At 44.2% G+C, this 23,585-nt stretch overlaps 1 protein-coding gene across 3 annotated transcripts; it reads right to left on the bottom strand.

Annotated features, from left to right (window-relative positions):
- Window positions 1-300: 300 nt before the first annotated feature.
- On the bottom strand, window positions 301-9,150 carry errfi1a (ERBB receptor feedback inhibitor 1a). Of its 3 annotated transcripts, none has more exons than XM_076267637.1 (4): window positions 8,976-9,150; window positions 4,631-4,832; window positions 4,298-4,377; window positions 301-3,754 (listed from the first exon to the last, which is right to left on the bottom strand). In XM_076267637.1, the coding sequence occupies exons 2-4, from the start codon at window positions 4,780-4,782 to the stop codon at window positions 2,577-2,579; spliced, it is 1,410 nt and encodes a 469-aa protein (XP_076123752.1). In that variant the 5' UTR covers window positions 4,783-4,832; window positions 8,976-9,150; the 3' UTR covers window positions 301-2,576. The 3 variants fall into 3 exon arrangements, with proteins under 3 accessions (XP_076123752.1, XP_076123754.1, XP_076123755.1); XM_076267639.1 differs by lacking the exon at window positions 8,976-9,150 and adding an exon at window positions 8,712-8,962; XM_076267640.1 differs by lacking the exon at window positions 8,976-9,150 and adding an exon at window positions 8,286-8,681.
- Window positions 9,151-23,585: the final 14,435 nt, after the last annotated feature.

Genomic DNA, 23,585 nt, shown 5'->3' on the forward strand with positions numbered 1-23,585 from the left:
GTTCTGGCCCAGGTTTGGGCCAATTCTCTGCGGAGTCTGTTCCAGAACCAGTGCTGCTGCAGGGATGTTGAGGTGGCGTGGGTGAGGCAGCATACTTTAGTAAACAGGAAACAGAGGGGGTAATGTATACTTGTTGGCTGGTGCAGCATACTCACCTGTCCCCTGGACCCAGGCCAATAGCAGTGAGGCAGAGCATGGGCGTGGGTGGTGACAGAACAGGCAAAACGGCAATATTTCTGCTTTTTTTTTACAATATGGGGCATCTCACTCAGAAAGCACGAAACAACAGGAGACCAAATCTGATCATCATGAATGATGCATAAATAAGCATTTTTATTGTTTTCCTCATTTAAAGACTACACTGTAGACAGTACTAAATTCATCATGGATAGTAGAATTATGTTAAATACTTTACACACACACACACACGCACACTTTACTTTACATACACATTCTCATTCAGACAAACGTGTACACCAACAAACAAACATTAACATACTGTACTCTCAGTGCATTTTTAGTATTACCACAGTAGAGAATGTCTATAATTCTTGAACTTGCCTTCATTTCATTCAGGTAAGACATGGAAAAAGGCAAAGATTAAATAACACAATGAGTAATGTAAACATTGTTTAACATGAAAATAAAAAACAGCATCAGTAAAGTTTGAGTTTCTCCTCTTTGCAAGGTGGACAACCTTAATAACTTTTTGACCTGCTCTGACCATGTTCCTTTTTTTGTCCAGGGTTTCACCCTTTGATGCACTTGCTACATTTACCACATCATAATGATGTCTTTTTCAACAACATACTGTATAACAATGAAATACATCTTCTTTCACTCGCTGCCAGCAGCTTACGAGTCTAAGCCCACACCCACAGCAGTCATGTCAGACAGGAATGCATGTGCAGAACAGGAAAGACTGTGTGTGTGTGTGTGTGTGTGTGTGTGTGTGTGTGTGTAAGTCTGTGTGACAGTACATGTCTGTATGAGTGTGTGTGTGTGTGTGTGTGTGTAAGTCTGTGTGACAGTACATGTCTGTATGAGTGTGTGTGTGTGTGTGTGTGTGTGTGTGTGTAAGTGTCAGGTGAGCCCAACACATCTAACTCACACAAAACCACTGTTCAGATCTTAACATTAGACTGTGTTGTTACATTCAGGAAATTAGCCATAGTGAGAGAAATTATGACAATGACAGTCACCTGTTAAGGGATTTACAGAATGCCATCAAGATAAATGCACCCAACTTTTGAATAGTCTGAGCTTAAACCATGAGAACATATTTCTGAACAGCCATTTCATTTTTCAATTTAGCATGACCTACTTGATGTTTTATCTGTAACCATAATTCGTTGACATGCTACAATGTGGATGTGTTGTTGAAAGCAAAAAAGAAAAAGACTATGGGAGGTAGTATGACAGGCAAGATCATTCCCTCATTCACAGCTTGACTGAAAACAGGGGCCTTTTCAAAACAGCTATTACACAAATGCAAGCCACATTCACAAGCTTGAAAAAAATCATCTTTTGTGCAACACCAACTAATCTGAATGTACAGAATGCAAGAGTTTGGACACATTACACCTGGTATACAGCAGATTATCTGTACAAGTCTGTATTAAGAATGTAAATGGGCACAATGAAGCATAATGTATATAGAACATACTATATACTACAGTTATATATTTATGCCAACAGATTGGCCTTTCATGCACCAGAAAAAAGAAAACACAAAGGTAATACACAAGTCTGACAAGACATTCCCACATGGAGCATGCACATAGATATTTAGTGATACTACTGGCTCAAGTTGTACATTTCACATGGGACACACACACACACACACACAGTTTTGACAAGTTCTGAAGAAAACAGAAACTAATAACCAACACACAAAGGCAATCTGCTTTTCCTTGCCTGCAGAGAATTGCAGGAATTAGTGTGGGGTTCAAGCTGGAAGATCCTTCATAAATGCATTGAGATCACAGGTCCTTTCCTTTAGACTTCATTCAAATGATTACTTATTGTTGTACTGATCCTTTTTACCCTTGATTCTCAAAGATACAAAGAAATGACTTATTCTCCAAGACAAGAGAAGCAACATTCTTACAGACACACAACATGTGACATAAGTCATTCTAGTTACCAAAGCCAAAACACTGACACTAAGGTGCAAGACCAGCTCGCACCAAACAACTGCACCACAGGATTGGCAAGAAGCACAAACATGAAATAATGATTTATATCAAAAATAATCCATCTGATACATACATAATGGAAGAGACTAATCTCATCCACAGTCCAGAATGCCAGAGATCCAGAACGGCACACATCCACACCACATTTGCTTTCCTATAGAGGGTTCTTCCAGGAAAGAAAAACATCAGCAACAGCAACAAATAGTCCCAGTAACTGCAATTGGTAGGTAACTTACCCTAATGTTATAAATACTAGGGTAAAACTAACCATACAACTGCATCAGAGCAGCAGTGAAATGTTTTTAAGGTCCTCAGGCAATACATGGCAAAGCTATGCATTTGCCCACACCGGTCAGTACTTCGTGTGTGTCCCTGGCGTTACACCAGGTCGATGGGTGTCCTCCGTTTGCTTTGACCGTCTCCGTCTGACCTCGAGGCCGGCTCACCTCCTCGGCCGGCCGGCGGATCGGTCAGAAACTTTTCCAGTTTGTCCAGGTAGGCGGGTCTCTTGGGGAGCAGGAAGTAGTGGGTGTTGCTCGCCTTGTGGCCGTTCTCCATGACGGGCAGGATGCAGGGCGAGCCCTCGCTGTTCTGCCGCTGCAGCCCTCGGCTTACGTACTTGGGGTCAGGCGCAAAGCTCTGCGTGGGCGGCATGATGCCGTTGAAGTACGTGGGCAGGGATTTGGGGCTGGGTGTTCGGGTGCTCGTGCCACCGGCGCTGCCTGTGCTGGACAGAGGCTCCCGTGGCGGGACCTTCGGCGGCCGATCCTCGTCGCTGTAGGCCCCTGAGGAGACCTCGGCGGACCAGCGGCGGTAATCAGCGGTCTTGACAGGCCGCGGCGGGATTGGTGCTCGGGGAGGGATCTCTGGTTTATCCAGGTCCGGGCCATTGCGGTGGTGACAGGACAGGCGCAGCGACGTGGGCTTGTTGAAGGATCCGGCAGGCCCCGAGTGCGAGCGGCGCAGCTTGCGGATGGTACGGTCCTGCGGCTGTTGGTGCTGATTCTGATGCTGATGCTGGTGTTGAGTCTGATGCTGCTGCTGTTCAGGTAGATCCTTGTCCTGCCACCTGTGCTGTTGTGGATGCTGATGTTGCTGCTGCTGTTGCTGCACTGTCTGTGGATGAGGTTGCCTCTGCTGGACCGACGGTCCTTCATGGTACGCATAGTTAATCATCCCGCGGCCCCGGAAACTCCTCCGACTGGGTGCCCCGTAGCGGAAGGGTGATGGCTTGTTGGCACATGGCTCGGGCACCAGGCTGCAGCTGTCGTCCGCGGCGAAGAAGCCCCCTTCGCTGTCCATGGCCTGGTCTGACGAGGACATGTCCGCTGTGCCAGGCAGAGGGGGTAGCGGCTTGGTGGCGCGGCTAGGTGTCTGTGGTGGGCTGACACGGTCGCAGACAGACAGGCGCTGGAAGGAGGGCACCACCTGGTCATCTTCCACGGGGCTAGGCGTGAGGGGCTCGTTGCTGGAAGACAAGGTGAGCTGTGAGGGCCGGAACTTCTTTAGGGGCAGCCTCTGAACTGATGGACTGTTCCGGAGCAGTGGTCGCGATTCTGCGTGAGACAAAACAAAAATTAAGCAAAAGCAGTATTGTACATTATAATATAAACACCACACAATATGTTAGTGTGGTTATGTTTTAATAGCAGAGCATGCATTAAAAGGATCCATTAAACAGATTTAAATATAAATCATTTCAACTAAGAATCAAAAAGTCACAGCTAATAAGAGAGAAAAGTCACTTCGCTCAGGGTCAGTGTGCTAAAGACTAACCTCCCACTGTTTTGCAAAACATTCCCTAAGCTAAAATTAGCGCTGCTCGGAAGCCAAGTCTCTGCCTGACAGATCACATAGAACCCTATGAAAACTTCCCTTGAGGATGATCAAGTAGCCGGTGCTGTGTGTGTGTTGTTTATGTGTGTGTGTGTGTGTGTGGGGGGGGGGGGGGGGGGGGTGGTATCGCATAACACCTATATATCCCATCCCACTGTATACCCCCATGCCTACAAGTATAATAATGCAATTTGAAATACAGTACTCCTCATGTAATAGTCAAAATGTAAAGACAGCCAGAATGATAGGCATTGGCTACTCACTTTCTACAGATGAGAGGCAGGGGACCTGCTGCTGTGACTGTAGATTGTAATCCACTTTGGTGTCCGGGCTGAAATACAGGCTGAAAAGGGACAGAAAGATTAAATAGTGTCCAACGTCTTCTCTATCTGCTAACATGGGTTAGACTGAGGCAACAGTAATACAATCATGATCAACAACAAGAAAATGTTGTTCAAGGATTTCACCAAAAAAATACATAATTGTACACATTTTAAAACATTTTCAGTGATGCTTCAGTATAGTGTGCAACACATCTCTAAAACCACAGCGACCTGACAAACGAACACACAAACACGAATGTGCATGCTACTCACTTGTTATAGTCATGTGAGGGATTCCAGGAAGGCTTAGTTCCGGCCATGCTGTGACAATGGCTGCCCCGCAGGAAGAGCGCTTGCGAGGGTAAACAGACTTCCTGGGCAGTCAAGCCTGCAGTGGACATACTCCAGCTGCAATCGGGTCGCATCAAAGCCAAGAAACGCTTGGGATCGCCAAGCTGGCAGCCACAAAATGTACCTGCAAAGACAGCAGTAGGACAGAGGAGGCATGAAAGGCCTGGCGATGAAACGGCAAATGATTGCTAGTCTCAGTGCACATGAGTGGTCTCGCCTAACCATGCATTTCTCCATGCTTCCAGTCTACTGGAGTTAAATGGCTACGGATATGGAGATACCCACTGGTATCATAGTTACCTTTCTCAGTCAATTAAAGGCTCAAAGGTGCACTAAGCGATGTCACCATCCGCTAGCTGCCTGTGCATTTAATACACTGTAAAAAAATGTGGTCTCTGTGGACAGCCCAAAAACGGCAACAAAAACAACTTGGTCCAGTCTAGACCATAAAAACATAACAAACTGTTCCAGCCAATTACCGACGAGATGCACGTTTAGGAGAATTTCGATTGCACAGGAGGGAGTAGCGAGCTAGCTCTCTGTTTTGTTTGAACGTCAACAGAAGTGACGTAACCCAACATCACTTAGAGCACCTTTAAGGGAAACCATAAATAGTCTACAGAATCACTTGTTTCAAAACTAGCACCAACAAATGACAGAGTGGATGTGTGCAGACTGCACACCAAGCAATGCGCCAGGGCTGTAAGATCTTGCACCAAGTAGTGCCTCCATTTCTCTTTCCTTCTTGTTTCATGACAAAACAATGCTGACCAGTTTGAAAGTCAGGTTATTAAAGGTTGAATGACATATTTAGGTATGGGGGGGAAGAGCATTAGGCAATATTTTGCCCTGCTCCACAGGCTGAGGAATGACAGGCTGACTCGACATAATGACACTTGTGCCCCACAACCCCTGGGGACGAATAGCATTGAGCAAAATCAATAGGCACTGAAGGATGCCATGATTATCAAACATGCAGAAAAAGGTGCAGCTATGGAAAGACAATTCAGACACACATTTCTATACAATTGTTCTTAAAGCAAAACACAAAAACAACTAGAGGAGCACCACACACAGACCTCTACCAAGGCAAATATGCCCCATCTCACAATGTTTAAGGAAGTCAAAACAATCCACTAGAAAACTGAATAGGTTCTTCCTTGGCCCAAGCTACACCCCTTCACTAATTGTCATGTAAATCAGCTTATTCATTCTTTGTTTTTTTGCATAATCCTGCTGACATACAGACAAACAAATGACATAACCTCCTTGGAGTTGGTAGAGAAGGCTTGCTTTGATCTTAACCCCTTGTATGTGCTGTAACAACATGTACAAGTATAGAAAGGACATTGTGTGTATCGATTAAGTGTTAAGTACACTACTCTTAATGCCACTTGAATACCACAACATACTAAAGAGTAAAAGGTCAATACTACTACTTAGAGAAGAATTCTTATTATTAGCCTCTCTCTGACCATTCAGCGATTCTACAATATTTTGACTACCAGAGAAGTTTTCACCCTTAGTACTCACTACCGTTTCACTGACTACTTTTAAACAACTTCTTCTCACGTACTCACATAGCCTACATTTATTAGCAGGTAATAAGCATTATGGCATTTAGGCTACTCATTTTTTTAGCATATCTGTCATTGCAGAACTTAACAGGTCTCATAGCTAAGACATATATCGGTCCCCAGGAAGCTGAATACTCTATACTGTTTATCTGCGCAGAAGATTCCGATCCGTGTCTAACTTTTCACTGAAATTTGCTCTGTGATTCTCAGTTTCTCTGAGCAGCATCTGCATAAGTTTTGGAAATTCAATCCCAATGCAATAACAATGTAAAATACATAGGAGGGACATTAGATAACTTCTCGTGGCTTAGCAAGAAGGGCCACTTTGGTAATAGGAGAACTGAATGATAGTGCAAGCACCTCCATCACACACACGCGCACACACACACACACCCACACACCACCCCCGCTGTGGTCCTCAGTCAACCAGAACGATCCCATCATGACACACACTTGGCCGCCTCTTTCATACAAGCCTCAGATATGAAAGATACAGTCAGAGTCTGCGAATGCGGTGTTTCATTTTCATGTAGGCTAAGGTACTTTGTGTTGACTGAATTTGCAAAGAAAATAAAGCTATTTGGGAATAAACTTTTGACCATTGGCATGAACGTTTTCAATCTGTTTGTGGGCACATTATCTCGAAAGGCTGGGGAAATGTTCTTACTTACTGTGGGATAAGATTAACACCACAAAATGCATTATTACTGCCTGAGAGAATTACTCTATCCTGAACTAAACATGAGAAATAAAGCAGACTTTGTTTTGTTGTTCAAGCACACAGTAAATGTGAACTGAGTTCACAGGCTGTCTTAGATTACAATAATATTTTGTTCTGAATTAAACAAATTTAAAGAACTTCAAACAGTGTATCAAATGATCATGTCTGAGACACATTTTCTATCATGTCAACTTACACACCACTGGTGTTTCCCAGCTTGCCTGATAGTAGTTCTGGCGGAAACTATAAACAAATACTAATCTACAGTATTAATCATCTTACACATCTTCAGTCATTTAATTTAAAATGCACTGCTCTGACAAAGTATTAACTGTAGGCTAATGTTGACAGGTAAGCAAATTAGCATGTCAGCTACCTTAGTGGGCTATTTAATATCTGCAACTTCACTGGACAATTAGTCGAAGCTAAACCTGTGAGGAGTATCTTAATCAGCTGCTTAAGAAACCTAGCCTACAGATGGTCATTCAAACACTCTGTCTGCCCAATCCTGTATCGCTGGGATGTACACTTCATGGACACACGGACACATGCAGTTTAAACACAAAAGTGTGAAATCAATCATTGTAATCGTAGAACCACGGAGAACTGACAAATGTGTTAAACACAGTATGTCCACTTGGGTGTTCCCCCGCGCTCTCAGCCTTTGAGAAAGAATTACGCACAGAAACCCTAAAAAAGGTGACAGAGTGGAAAGGACAGAGGCAACCAACCCATGTGTAGTTCTAACTTTCTATGATCTCGCTTCCCATGAGCTGCTTCTGTCCTAGCACTCCAAACTCGGGACAGCCTGGCAGAGCTGGGGGCAGGGGGAGAGGGCAGCGGAAGGTTGCAATGGGGGTGCAACGTGATCTGCGATAATGAACCCCACGGGACTGGCGCTTCCTCTTGCAACAGGTGCAAAAAGGAACTGTTGGCGACGGTCTAGCGCTTCCTCCGTGCGTTCGAGGAGACCCCACAGAACCACGCAAATTTCAATTGCATGATGTCCACACGTACAGATGAGCCATATTTGAGTTGCTTTAGCCTTGCGCCATGTAGATCAAAAGGCTTCTTAGTTGAAATCTGGTGACAGTGTCGGTCACATTTCCACTGATGTAAAAAAGCAATCTCACATGCATTGCCACTGTTCAATCTAATCTGTAGTCTTCGCTATGCCTTGAACAGAGTTTGTGTATCAGGGTACTGAAGACATTGGCAATGGTATCTGAAAATGAATCCACATTATCTGAAACGCAAAATGATCATAATAAAGTTTTACCACACGGCGTTCACACCCCGGTCTTGACACATCCAAAGCGGTTTCCGAGCAACCATACCCGCTCTACCTGTGCGGCAAGCACACGCAGGCACACACACACACACCCATAATCAGGTGCTTCTGCAAAGTGGCTATGAGTCATTTTAAGGAAACACATGTAGTTTTACAACCTATTAGATTATTAGTCTGATGAAACATGTACACCTAATTTCTTCCGATGATGTAGATTGCTTCATCAGAGTTTCATTAGGGTATTCTGCGACTACTTTCTGACAGCAGGCATAGTCTACATAATCTAACTGACAGTCCTTGAGTAGTAATCAGGGCAACTTTTTACGGCTAAAATATATATTGGTAATTGCACAACAACACAAAAACAAGAACATCAAATAATATTTCCAACTTCAGATGCAGGACAAAACTCACGTCTGCTTTTTATTCGCCTCCTTGCGAAAAGGACTGTACATATATTTCGATGTAGTAGGCTACAGTCCCATCTCTTATCAGATGTCCAAACCCGTCGCAGACCCTGATAACATCGTACTCGCTGCTGTCGTCATCAATACACACAGAGCCCACACACTGCTCACTCACTCGCACGCACGCACCAATTCGCGGGCGCTCGAGCGCACCAACATACAAAAGACTTAAATTCAACAATAACATTACAAATAACCGATTGATGCTCACCTTACAAATATTGCAGTTTTCAACAGGCGCACACTATTCCCAAGTTATGTGCAGACGCGCATGTCGTGGATTCGCCTTTAACTGGTGAAATACTGTATCTAGAATCTTTAGTTCAGTCTCTGAATACAACACTGAGATAAGCTAATGCATTCATTACTAAGCAGCGCTACTTAGAGAGGCTCGTTAACAACGCTGTCTCTGTGTGCAATGTTCTTTTTAAGCCTCTGACTCCGCCCAAAACTCTTCTTAAAGACACCGTACGCTTTTTTCAAAGAGGTCCTCTGTCTTATGAGTTTGAATCATCCGGTGCAATGCATTGTGTTTTCCCAAATATGTTGTTACTAGCACATTTATTTACAAATCATATTTTTATCTAAACGTCTTCTACCACTGCCATTGCTTTTTGAAACTCATCTCTATCGCATTTTAGGTTTCCACATGCGCAACAATAGTCACTAGAACATCCAAGAATATCCAATATGTTTACAAAATCAGTTGTTTTTATTTGCATACCAAATGAAGATTTCATTGAGGCAGTAAACACCCAATATAGATAGATAGATAGATAGATAGATAGATAGATAGATACTTTTATTCATCCTCGCAGGGGAAATTCAGATGTCCAGCAGGAGTGTATTGTCTACCAACAAGCATTCTTACTGCCATACACTCATAAAAACCATAACATCACTATGAGCATCACTGCCAAGTCAGGACTGTGTTTACAGACCCTGTGTGTGGGTGAACCTGCATGTCTAAACAGAGAGAAGGGCTCTGGAGGGTCCGTTGATGTGTCCATGTGAAGGAGGTAGACATGGTTTTTGACGTGGCTCCAGGGTAGATAAAGAAGGTCTGGACAGTAAACACTGAGTCCAATTATCGCCCCTGGTATATTTCCCTGGTTGGCTCAATGGATTCTATATTATCGCCCGTGTCTTTATCAGATCTGTGTGTGGGCAATGTAGCTGTTTACCTGAGCTCACTCCTTGGTTGATGTGACCCCCGCCCCCACCACACGCGCACACACACACACACAGAGAAAGAGAGAGACAACATATCAGGCACACAGCAGTATGTGCTCTTTTGTGCGTGCCATGCGTTGCCTCCAGAAGCACAGGGCAGTGAAAACATTGGCAAGATGTCAGAAGAAATCATCCATTGTGTCTGAGTCTGAAAAGTGAGCCAGAGTTGTTTGGTTGTTTGATCAAGGGATTTATGTATACATTTGTCTCAATGTTCAAAAACATTTGAGTGGTTAGTGAAGTTTTTCAAGTAGTAATATACAGGTGAGGTAGATGTTCATTATGTGTGAAGATGTGGAGAGTGTGCTAGAAAGAAACTTCTGTGTGAGAACTTAGTGTCTCTACTACAAACAACAACTGTTGTATTTAGCAGACTGCTGACTACCCTCTTTACAAAGGGTGTTCTTGCACTTCATTTTCAAGCAGGTTGTTTTGAAGATTAATCTTTTTTCTGTCTTGCACAAAGATAGAGACACAATGCCAGCAAGAACACACTGGCTTGCTGAACAAACAGAGGTTGAATCAGGAAGCACGGCGAGAACAAAATGTACTTGTGTGTTACAGTTAGCAAATCCTCCATTGCTGGCCTTGGCCCCCGAACCTAACAGGCTTATCATTAGATATCTGGCCATGGAGGGTCCAGGCTCGCACTAATCCCCTTCCATAATTTCAAGCACATTTCTCACATTCCACCGGGCCAGTTGTTGCCAGCCCTGGAATGGTGGGCTCTGTGGGAACGTACATACCAGATGGTGGGTGAAATGTGTGTGTGTGTGTGTGTGTGTGTGTGTGTGTGTGTATGCATGCACTTGTGTATGCATTTGCAGAGCTCTGCTGTTCTTGTTCTGACAGATATTACACTAAATAAAAATAAATTGCTGACATGAATACTCGCCATATGGGGGACTTGTTTAGGACTGCAGAGTTTATGAAAATCCAGTGCATAGCTGACCTGGTCGACATTAGTAACGGTAGTGTGGAAACGTGTGTCTAATCACACCTTAACGCTTACTAAATGGCCTGGTGCATTTACAACATGCTGGAGCAGAGAGCGTAGATGGTCGGTCCGAGCAGAGATTGCCAAGCACCGATAGGAAACCCGGCCATGAACTTTCCTCCGCTGCACACGCTCCTTCCCTCCGTCCCTCCTCCCCCCTTCTTTTCCTTGTCTCCCGCCTACAGCCCGCACCGCACAGCTGACGTGATGTCACCACAAGCAGGAAGTGCCTTATAAAGGCAGGCAGACGCCAGGCACTCTGAATGGGAGGGCCAGTCCAGGGCAGGCAGCCCGGTCTGGGACAACACCTGCCCGAAATAGTGAAGCGACCGCAGCACGCAGTGCTGACAAAGAGACTGTCTGACATTCCTTCCCTGGAACAGATCAATCGAGGGAGTGAGTGACACAGAGTAGAGAAGAAAGGGTGGTGGGGAGACATCTGATTCTAATAGTTGTTCTTCTTTGTCATAGATATGTCATTTACTCTCTTTCTCAACTGGCATGCAAACACTCTGTACACATACACACACCACACCACCACCCCCCCCCCCACACACACACACACACACACACACACACACACAAACACAGTCCATATTCTCCTGAGACCCAAACCATATCTTGTGTCCTCTGGAGTGGACATAGGTTGTAGATGCATACCCTTTTGAGCTATTCTATCAATTCCTGTGTCTTTTAAAGAGGACAAAAGAGGACATCCTTTAATGAAAATCACCCATTAATGAAAATCATATTAATAATTTTGAAATAAGTTAAATTATTATTATTTTGAAATAATAGTGCCCTTATGAACATCCATTATAATGGACACCAGGACCAAAATCCTAGGATATTTTAGTGAAATTAAAGAGAGAATTCTGTATAGGATGGATGGGGGGCGGGGGGGGGGAGATTTGGAGCTCTCAGGTGATGACCGAGTGAAACAGAGATGAGGACTATAAACCTGTGCCTCAAGAAGATGGGGAAGAAGCATAGGACTAAAAAAAGAATTATCGCAGAGGAAAGAAAAACATGAAAATGAAACGAACAATCTAGAAAAAAGAAATACAACTGTCCAAAAAGACAAATAAAATAATCTAAAAGAATAAATAGCCTTTTCTCCAAGATTTGGTAAAGATTACCCTTAATTTAATACCACTGCAAGCATGATTTGTTCATTTTTGTCTATTTTTGTGGTTACCTTTTCATACTAAAACTGTCCTTTTGTCCACTACAAATAAAAAAAAATTTAAAAAAAAATGAAATTGTAAGATGTTTTTTTTAATCCAAAATAGAGAGGAAATCACAACAAAAAAGAAATTGGAGGACACCTTTTTTCTTGGTTCTAAGAAGGATAATACTGACAGGTGTACATTTCCAGCAGGTGTAAATCTCCAGCTCCTCGTAATTCCTAGTGTGCTGGGGAACCCACAGGAAATCACACCTCTCTTTTTCACTGGGAAGTGAAGGGATTTCCCCCTCCCTTCTTAACAAGAAGATCATGTAACTTCGCGACAGTTTTTCATCATCATGGGTGTGGCCCTATGAAATGAAAGAAGAAATGTTAACTTGAATTAAGCCATGATTCATCTGCCACGGAGAGGTCATTGGTTTGATTACCTCGGTCTGTTGATGTCATCTCAACAACTCCAGGCATTTTTCAAAGCCATTGGATCAAAGTTCATGCGTTTGAGATAAGACCAAAGCTACAAGTTGAAAAGGTGTTTCCCTCAGTGTGGATGGACAAAGACGAAGGAAGGTGCTCCTCATTGGCACACACAGGTTCGCAAATCAGGTCATGGACGCTCCTCTGACGTCCTGCTTCTCACCACGTCCACTGTGGAGCTGTCCATTACAGGTGACTCAAGAGACTGGACATACAAGTGATTTAGTGAAAAGTGTAAACATCATGGGAACACATCTGACATTAATTGTCTATTCTGAATTCAGAGAGCAACAAAATTAGGTGTAAAGTTGTGAGGAATGGGCTGTTGATTTAGGTTAAGGTATGAAAAGAATCACTCTCTAAGCTAGAAGTATTATTCAGTATTAATAGTTGCATGATTTGTGCAACATCAAATACATGAATGTCATCAACTTCTTCTTTTAATGAAGGCATACAGTGTTTTGACAAATGCGATTCATTAAAAATATTATAATTATGTCAAATTTTGAAACATGTAATGAACATGAAAGTGCAATAGAATATACTTTATCACCATATAGGGTCAACAAATTAAACACAGTAAACAGACCAAGTCTGAGCAGGATGCATCATTAAAATTGTATGTGTTTGGGATGAGTAAGACAGAAATCAAACAAAATTCTCTGGGTGGAAGCGTGTAATATTAAAGCAATGACACACTCACATTGACCGAGAGCGGTAACTACCGATGACGAACCAGACCAATGCAGGCCAATCTGGTTCATATTTGTGTGCCTCATCACTGCTGGTCAAATCATTTACAGATGGCACGAGCCATGACTCTCTCAAACAAATCCTCAAATACTAATTTTGTCCTGGAAACATAATATACAGATACAGCAACTACATACCCAGGCCTTTCGCAACAAATGCAAATATAACCATATTACCACACATTACACACACCTCTCTGAGTTTACCCACACACTTGAAACATCATATCCTCAGCCTTTATTGATGAAACTGTTTCTTGGAAACCAGGCGATTTCAAATAAAGCCCTTCAACCTCGATATAAACACAAAGAAACCGAGCCTGCTACCCATTTTTGTACAAGCCTGTGTCACTGCCTGAAGCTAGGTAGTAAAGGGGCGGTTCACTCATGCCTGTGTGCAGGGTGCGTTCACTCTTTGAACAAAGTCTTACTCCTGTCGGACAGACTGACTCAAAGTTACTGGTAAGAGCGTCACATGATTCTCACATTATATAAGGATGGAGGAGATAACCTAGATGCGAGATGGAAATTACAGGATGACTACTGGTGCTGTAAAATGAACAGTGGGTAATAAAGAGGTGTGTGTTTGCATGTGAGTGAGTGTGTGTGTGAGTGTGTACGTTTGTGGTGAGTGTGTGTGAGTGTGTTTGTGAGTGTGTTGTGTGTGTGTGTGTGTGTGTGTGTGTGTGTTTCTGTCAGTATGCTCAAAGCTAAAAGTCAGAATTAATTCAGACTATGATTTGAGGTTCATATCATTAAACAACACATTCGTCTACCCACATCTAACAAAGTCAGCGCACTAACAGTAATTAACCCCTCATCCCAGAACAGCAGGGGAGCAGGCAAGCACCTCCAGGTTTTCTTTTTACGTGTGCCTCCGCGCCTGCCAGATGTACTGTACACTCAGCTCCTCATCTGCCCCCAGTCTGCCTGAGACGCGCTATAAAACCTGACCGCTGTGGTCTAATCAGGAATGTCTCCCGGGATCCTCTCTCTCCCTGTCTCTCAAGCACATGGACCAGGGCCAAGTCCAGCTTCAACGTAGTAGAGTATTAAGACAAAATTCTGTGTGCCAAAAAAGACCTATAAAACACAGATGGCGGTGTATGGTGTAGACAAGGAGACCCTTGTTCCAAAGACTAACAGGTGTGTGTGCTGCTGAGAGGAGGAATTCAAAATATGAACTTCGAACTTTTACACAATTATGGTGTACAAGTCATATCAAGAATTATACTTTCCATTTCTTATCCATTGTGTCCCGAACGGATATTTGTTTACAAAAATATCTTTATATATGCACGGTTGAGGTTGTAAAACGGCCCCGACGCACAGCGTCGTAAGTGCATTAATTTCGGAATTGAGCGCCATGGAGTCCATTATCCCATATATTCCACTGTTACCACTTGCGTTCATTTCCTGTTACAATTTAAACATTTTAATCACTAAAACTGTGTTGTTTGTAGAACTACTTCTACACATATCAACTAATTTCTGTTAGGCCAGTCGTTAGTTCTAAATGGATGGTTGCTACGGCCAAAGACCAGTCGTTAGTTCCATCTCTCCCATTGTCAAGTGAGCATATCCCAGGATTCTGATGAACCTTATCTTTGAAACATTACTATTTTACTTAGCCTACTGCCATCTAACTAGCTAGAAGCCACCTCCGTCATATGCTAAATTGCTATGTTCTGAACGTCTGTATTTTACAGCTTGGATGCAACGTAACAGTTCATTTAAACTTTACAACTAGTTTGGCGAATTAATATACAAGTGTGATACGGCCAAAAAAATCAATCTACTTCATAGGTGTTCAAATAACATATGTTAATGCACATACTAAGGAACGCAGAACAATGGGAAATTCAACCAAGCAGTGGAATAAATACATATAATATATAATATATATATATATCATGTTCATCCTTAGGTCTTTAAAAGTATATATTTTTGACTGTTGCTGTTATAGGCCTACCCTCTCTAATTATTGTAAACCCAGAAGCATTTTTGTTTCCCACTCTAATTATTGTAAACCCAGAAGCATTTTTGTTTCCCACTCAATGCAGCATGTGGTTGACCTTTAACCTTTCAGTGCCAGTTGTGCTATAGCTTATTCACTTGTTAGCTAGCTGGTTAGTTTGTTCTTTGTTTGCTGCCTCTCTAATTTACCTCTAATCTTTAAGCCTCCTGGCAATGAAATAGTTAATGTCCAGCTCTGGCACTCAGCCTATGAGTTAACCAGGTTTTTCCTTATTTCCTATGGCCTGTCCTTGGAGGACAAGGTCAAGTCATCATTAACGTAGCGATCAATTTAAGCCAAGTGAGAGGTGATAGCTGGGGGAGTAGCTATGCTTGTGGCTTCCTGGACCAGCCTCCTCTGGGGACCAAAGGCTAAGCCTCGGAACAACTCATCACCCCAGAACTCCCCTGCACCCCATTACACTCTCTTAATAAGGATTTCAGATGTCCTGGGTCAAAGGGACGACACCAGAGGTTTTTGTAAAATAGCGCTAAGGTAAACTTTGTCTTAATGTGAGTCTGAAAACCTATCCCCATGCTGTCAAACCATATAGACTAAGAGTTTCCAGTGAATGCAATATCATATCTACCTTTTCTCATCTTTGTGGTTTTTGGGTTGTCGATATATTCTACACTTATTTATTTCTCCACAATGTCCTTTTTTGGTGGGGTGATGTTTGAATGAACAGAGTGAACAATGCCCAAAATGAAACAATACCATAACAGTAGTATTCCAGTTGCTCTATACTAAGATACCACTATAAAAGTATACAGATGGAAAGAAAAGCACACAGTTCTAAAAAGCACTAGGACTTAATACAAGTTGCACATGTGTAAGGGGCAGGAGTAAAGCTGATGTTGGCAGAATTTGTTAAGTAACAAAAGATGGCTGAAGAAAAGTTGAGAATGTTCTTGTGCTCCATTTGACCTCTGTGGCAGTCACCAAAGTTCCCACCCTTTTCCTTTATTACTTCTTTATTACGGCACATGGCAATTACATTAATTCCTGACAACAACACTGAACTGGCACAGCAGGCAGAGAAGTGCTTAATGTGTCCGACAGAAAGGCCGGGAGCATGGTGTGGTGACCCAAACTCACTTTTTCCATCTCCTAAAAATGGCAGATCATGCGGCCGCATTAAACGAGGGGCTAAAAGTGCCTGTGTCCGTGCTTGTGTCTGACCAAGTGGGTGTGAACGCATTGGTCTTGACCTGAACGTTATCAAGGGGACAGGTCACACACAGAGCTGCAGCTGAATGAACTGCAAAAAACAAGAGCTCACAATAGGCTTTGTGTTTCAGTGCTGTGAAAAAAAAGCTGTCCCACCCGGGTCACATGGATCTCAGCTACATGGGTTAGGCTTCATATTTTAAGACAACACAGATTCAGTGGAACTGTCTGAGTCCTGTAAGATAATTTTTCACAAACCTTTCAAGGGCATAGTGTCTGATCATTAGGATGTCTGTAGTGAGTTTCCTTCTTCAAACGCACCTTAGATTGCTTCCTCCTTCAAATGCAGCTTAATTATATTGTCTATGTGTTTTATTTCCCAAATAAACACAAATGTTGCTATAACAGCTGCAATGACGCTTTAAAGACTTTTAGAACGGGGGCTTACCAAAACATACATGAAATGAAAGGTTTTACTTTGGTATGTTGTGCAAGGTGCAAGATGCTGAGGTGGCTTGAGACTCTAAATCACACAGAGACAGTTTGTTTTAACTTTCTTTCCAGCCTCCCACTTACCTGGGAGACTTTAACAACCCAAAGGGTTTGGAGTCTCCAGCAGGATGTAAATCAACGATGGGACGCACCCTGGCTCTAAGACCATGCCCTGGATATTTAAAGGTATATGTGTGGGAGGACTGAAGTGCTTACTTGGTAAAGTGCACCCAAACCAACAGGAGACACGATAAACAATTAGATGCAACACACACAAGCATGCACACACGCACGTGTACACACACACACACACACACACACACACACACACACACAAATAAGCTACACAAATATGCATCAGTGCAGAAAATACCCAAACCAACAGGAGACACAATAAACAATAAGATGCAACACACCCACACACCTATACACGTACCATGATTACCCACATTTAGTTACTATCTCTTCTGTTTCTTAAGGTTGAACCGCACATGAATCTTGCATGTAATACATGTAGAAATGGAATACCTACTGTACATACTTATTGGTATACGTTTGCTACAGTTTATTGATCCCTTGGAAAGACATATATAAGATCTTTCAAATAAAAAGTACATAAACTTTTACAGAGGTCCTCTCTCTGACTTACTTGAAAGACAAAACCCAAGGTTGCACCGAACTGAGAGTTTAATAGCATTCTCAGTAGACACTGGCCTGCCCTTCACATTGTTAAAAGTGAAGTAGTGCATGACCATCTTTCAAAAGTGTCTCCTCTCCTCTTGCCTGCTGCTCCTGAGTCTGTGTTTCAGATGTCCACATAGGTCATTTCACCAAATGGCATTAGCCGATGGTTTTGCAGCAGTGCTTTGCATGCATCAGTGCACTGACCTCAGCTTGACAAACCAACTATGCAAACCTGACAGAACATCTTCTGGGAGTCTTAAAAGCCAAGCTCAGGAGCAGACTGTCTATGCCCAATAGACTGCAGGCTTCTTAATGACTAAACCACCCCTCTGCTTACCTCTGAGGTCTAGCCAAAGTGGGTCTTCTTCTCTTTTCAAAGAGACTTTTGCCTCTACTCCATGGCGCTCTCTGACAAGACTTTTCTCTCTGATGTTAGTTGTTTCTCTGTGTCTTCTCTTCACCAGCAGTGTTTTGGATGGTATTTTTCTTCTCTGCTCTTTCTTGTGAGATCAAAAACTGCAGACTGCAGTTTAATATAGCCAGGAGCGGTTCTTTGTCTTAAATAGCTGCTCACTTCTGAATCCTGCATGCTAATTATCTCCTCTGTCTAATTATGTAAAAAAGCCTGTGTCTCAAAAAGGGGTTTCTTCTTGTCTTGTCTTGTGAAAGGACACATCTTTCAATAGGACTTTATTTGTGTATGTGTGTGAAAGAGAGAGAGACAGAGGAGAGAGGAAGAGAGAGAGAGAGAGAGAGAATGGTACACATTTTGTTGGAGGTTATGCTGTCACATGCCCTTATGAGATGACTGAAGGGATCCATGTGCCATTGTTAGTCTAAAGTTCACACACGCAAGCACTCGCACGACCCACACCCTCGTCAATTTCAGCAACAGGACAGGAGCGGGACCTGGGTCAGCATGTGTCAGTGTGGGTCACTCTGGTACAAGCACCTTCTCTTACAAGCACTCATTCCTATAAGCTTCCCACAGCGAACCCTCACCCATCTGTTCAACGCCACAAGGTGCTAGGTCACCATTAACCCCCAGGCTCCAAGAACCACTCTGTATTTTTAGAATTAAAGTAAAAGTAAAAATAGTATGATTTTTTTTTTTTAAAAAGACACTTTCACTACACCCAAAGACTAAAAATCACCCGGGAGTCATGATAATTGCTAAGCCATAGTTGACACAGGAATTAAATAATGAAAAGCAGGGAAGACAATGAAGACAAACCAGGGCCTTTCTGTTTATCCTGCGGTTGCAGACATGTGGGAGGAGAGGTTCGCTTTCAGAGAAATGGAAAAAAACCTAAATGACACTTCTCAGTAAATAGTACACACAAGCCGGCGCCGTAATTAATGAAGCTGCTGCCACCCACCCACCAGTACAGGCCCTTAAAAGGCGCTACTCAGTGTGTGTGCGTGTAAACTGGATGAACTCATTCTGCCAGATAGAAGTGCCCTCGTTACCTCACCCGATTCTCGCTATCACTCGCAGGCAGAAGGCGGACTGGGGAAATGAGATGATGTGGAAAGCCTTGTTTACCTTTAGTGTGCTCGAGAGATAGAGAGAGACTTTCCCACGGATGGGCAAAGCCAGCCTAAGTCTTCTTCACAATGCTAAGGAGAGAGGATGAGAATGAGGAAAACAAGACAGATAGAGGAAGAGAGAGAGCAAAAGAGAGAGCGATAGAGAGAGAGAGAGAGAGAGAGAGAGAGAGAGAGAGAGAGAAGGACTGGGTGTTCCAGATGTGCTTTGTATCTTATCCCATTGTTTCCTCTGATGAGCAAACAGCCATGATAACACGGCTGGGAAAAGATTACAAATGGATCATTACATGTAAATGCTCAAGACGGAAAACAAAATCCCTCACAAGGAAGATGGGTGGTATGGGAAGAAATCCCATGACGGCACACAAACCCACACGCATCTACAGACTTCTAGATATTAATGTCACAGTGTGATTCTCAAATTTCTCCTTTAATTCGTACTATAGCCAGGTCGACAATTCCCTTTTGTACAACATCTCTCACTGAAACCCAGCGCTTTTACCTTCATCACTCCCCTGACGGTGACAAACTGCTATCGTTTGGCCATCTGTGAAGAGTTAAACAGGTCCAGGAAACACTCAGGCCTGACCCAGGAAGCAACATGTGTCTGCAGAGGAGCTCCTATATGGAACTTCTGGGGGTTCCGCCAGCGGAACCGAGTGGAATACGCTACGCATTCCCAGTTGTCGCTGAAGGGTGGCAGGAAGGCCAGAGTTGCACTAATCCCTGTTCACACATCGGGCTGTTGTACCCACGGATGCATACCAGCCTCAGGCCTGATAAGATTGGGGATAGGTGGGAGTGTTAGGGGGGGTGAGGGGTGGGAGGGTGGTTGGCAATCGAACTCAGCCCAAGCATAGAGCAATGCCACTGTGTATCCGACTGTGTCCTTACAAGGCTATCGCCCACTCCTGTGCCTATCGGGGCAGGAAGCACCCGGCCGGGGAGAGGCACAACAGCTTGGTGGCCTCCCGGCGGCTTATCCCGTTCCCTGGATTACACGGACACTCTGGGAACTACGGGAAAGAGGGAGAGACAAAGTTGTCTCCAGCCACTGGTTATTGTTAAGTGTGGTTGGACGTGTGTGAGAAATCAAGTGGGAGAGAGCTGGAGAGAGAGAGAGAGAAATAGAGAGAGAAAGAGGGAGGGATAGTGCAAGAAAGAGAGAAAAGGGAGAGCCAGGGGGGCAACTGGAGTGGAGTGATTTTGACGCATGTGTGTGTTAGTGTGTGTGTGTTAGTGTGTGTGTGTTAGTGTGTGTGTGTGTGTGAGTGTGTGTGTGAGAGAGAGAGAGGGGGGGGGGGCAGGAGACAGAGTAAAACTAATCCTTTGACCAATCTCAGGTCTGGGTGGGCCTGTGAACATGTAGCTGGGCATGAGAACAGAACAGCCCATCGTGCGTAGGCACTGCTGTTGCCACCCCATCAGAGAAGGAGCAGACACACCATGGGACTCTCTCTGCCAGTGTTTTCCCAACCACAGCAAGGGGACCTGTTGCCCTGGTGACAGACCAACACTGAATAGTGGACAGGCACTGGAGTTTGTGGTGGCATAGGCATCCCTGTAATAGATTGTAACTACATTTCGGTTTTTAATGACAACACACACACACACACACACACACACACATAGTAACACACTATCTCTCTCTCTCACACACACACACACAGCAACACACTATCTCTCTCTCTCTCACACACACACACACACACACACACACACACACACACACACACACACACACACACACACACACACACACACACACAGACAGACACACACACACACACACAACATTTGTTTAGTAAAACATTTGTTCATCTGACCAACGTTCTAAATCCTTGACCACAAAGACTAAAGCCAACTGGCCCACTGACTCATATGAAAACAGTGAGTGAGGGAAGAGACAGACAAAGAGGGGGAGGATGTGTTTCCCTTTGAATGGGCAATAAAACATACTGAACTGGATTGATGAGAGGAGAAGGAGAGGGAGGAATCAGGGAACGGGAGAGTGATAGAGACGGGCGGAAGAGAGGAAGAGGAAAGAGGAGTGGGAGAGTCCGAGATCTCTCCACAACTTGACAGCTAGTCTCACCAAACACCACAGTGGTGAATGGGGAGGGTGTCGTGCTAGCTGTCCTCCCACGTCAACCATGACCACGTACCGCACACAGTACAAACAGTGCACACTCTGCAGGAAGATGACTCATCTCCACTCCCACACCCCCCCCCTCCCCCCATGCACACACACACACACACACACACTTTGAGGGCAGAGGAGCTGGAGAGACGCCACCCAGTCCCCCTCCCTCTCCTCCCCCTCCCCAGTCCCCCTCCCTCCCAGACGTCCCGTCAATCAGAGCCCTGTAATTAAGTGGGCAGTGCCGCCGTCCTACGCTCTGTGCCAACAACACCCGTCACGGGAGAACAGGGTGGTGGGCAGGGGGTGTGTGTATGTGTGTGTGGGTGTGTGTGTGTATGTGGTGGGGGTGTAAGAGATGAGCTGTCAGGTGTCATGGCGTCAAAAAGCTTGTAAATGCACCTCATGTGAAAACATAATAACACAACCCAGTGCACTCAGTTTCCTTGTGTGTCTCTGGTGCTTCATGCCTCTGGGTCAGTGAATGTCACCTGCCTGGGAATGTGAGGCATCGAGGGGAGAGAGGAGAGGGCTCCTGTCTGACCTCAGTCCATTTGAAACTCAAGAGATGGTCAGATATGAAAGTGGAATATACGAAGCTGAACAGCAGGGTTATTCTGTCCCCTAGATTATGCCCTGGTGAAGTAAGATGGTGAAGTTCTTCTGAGAGATAGACAGCAGGGTGGGTGCCCAACAGATGATGACACCCTCAGATGTCCTTTCTTTCATCCTGTCTCTGCGTGTTCCTGTTGACTTTTCTGTTTTCTTGCCAGCATGCTGATATTGGATTACATCTTTCAACAAACCCTGAGCATCTACATGATACACCCACAGAAAGACAAAAAAGTAGACAATCATGTAGTCAAACATTTCTTTTACCCTCTCTCTCTCTCTCTCTCTCTCTCTCTCTCTCTCTCTCTGTCTCTCTCTTCTCTTTTCTACACTGTCCCCTTTCCTCAAACAAGTATTGACCTTCCAGAACTGTAGTCCAGACACAGCACAGCCAGTACTTTCTGGACTTTTGGTCTCCTTGTCCCATTGCACAATGAGCCTCCAACTCTCTAACCTCACTGCTATCGCCCAGTGGACCCTCAAACACCACACGTGTGGACAGTTACAGTTTACAGTTAAGTACATACAACAGAGCAAAATGGCAGAATAGCAGTTGCTTTGTCAGATATTTTCTGTTTTGTTTGCCTTGATCAACCCAATCATGTCCAATTGTGTAATCAAGAGGACATTTTTCATGGTGTAGGGGGAGTTTAATGTGTTTGAATTGAACAATGTCTGCATTATTGGCTGCATACAGCCTACAGCATATGGCACAATGTGTGCTTGTTATGGACATTTTCCCCTCTTTGCTCCCTCTCTCCCATTCACACACAAGCGTGTGCACACACACACACACACACACACACACACACACACAAACACACACACATACAAACACACACTCTCTCTCTCTCACACACACACACACACACATAGTAACACACTACAGTATCTCTCTCACACACACACACACACACAGTAACACACTAACTCTCTCTCTCTCTCTCTCTCTCTCTCTCACACACACACACACACACACACACACACACACACACACACACACACACACACTCACACACACACACATAGTAACATAATCTCTCTCTCTCTCTCACACACACACACCTTGTCCCTCTCTTTCAGTTTCTATCTCTCCCAATCTCAATCGTGTATTTTCTCTTTCTTTTCCCTCCCTCTACCCCCTTTCTGCAACACTTACGCAACACAGCTATTCCCTTCTGAATCATATGCTGGCCACACACACACACACACACACACACACACACACACACACACATACACACACACACGGGGGGGATGATGACATCCTGTCTACTCAAACAGCAGGCATCTCATGGGACCTAGATAGATAGCAGCTGACTGCGACAAGAATCCAGCCTGGGTCGGGTGCAGATCCAGTGGGTAAGACTAGAGCCGGGCCAGGACTGCACCACACCTGGGCCAAAGCCAGCCGTCCTCCGGGGCCCCACTCTTTAAAGGTTCTAAAAGCATCGTGCTTCACCCTCAGGCCAATGCTAATGAACACCGTTGCCCTCCCATGGGATAATGA

Source organism: Alosa pseudoharengus, unplaced genomic scaffold (genome assembly GCF_046254945.1).
Source record: "Alosa pseudoharengus isolate Yale_2024_CS ecotype anadromous, Long Island Sound unplaced genomic scaffold, YU_APseudo_1.1 YU_APseudo_1.1_scf_5, whole genome shotgun sequence".
NCBI classification, from domain to species: domain Eukaryota; kingdom Metazoa; phylum Chordata; class Actinopteri; order Clupeiformes; family Clupeidae; genus Alosa; species Alosa pseudoharengus.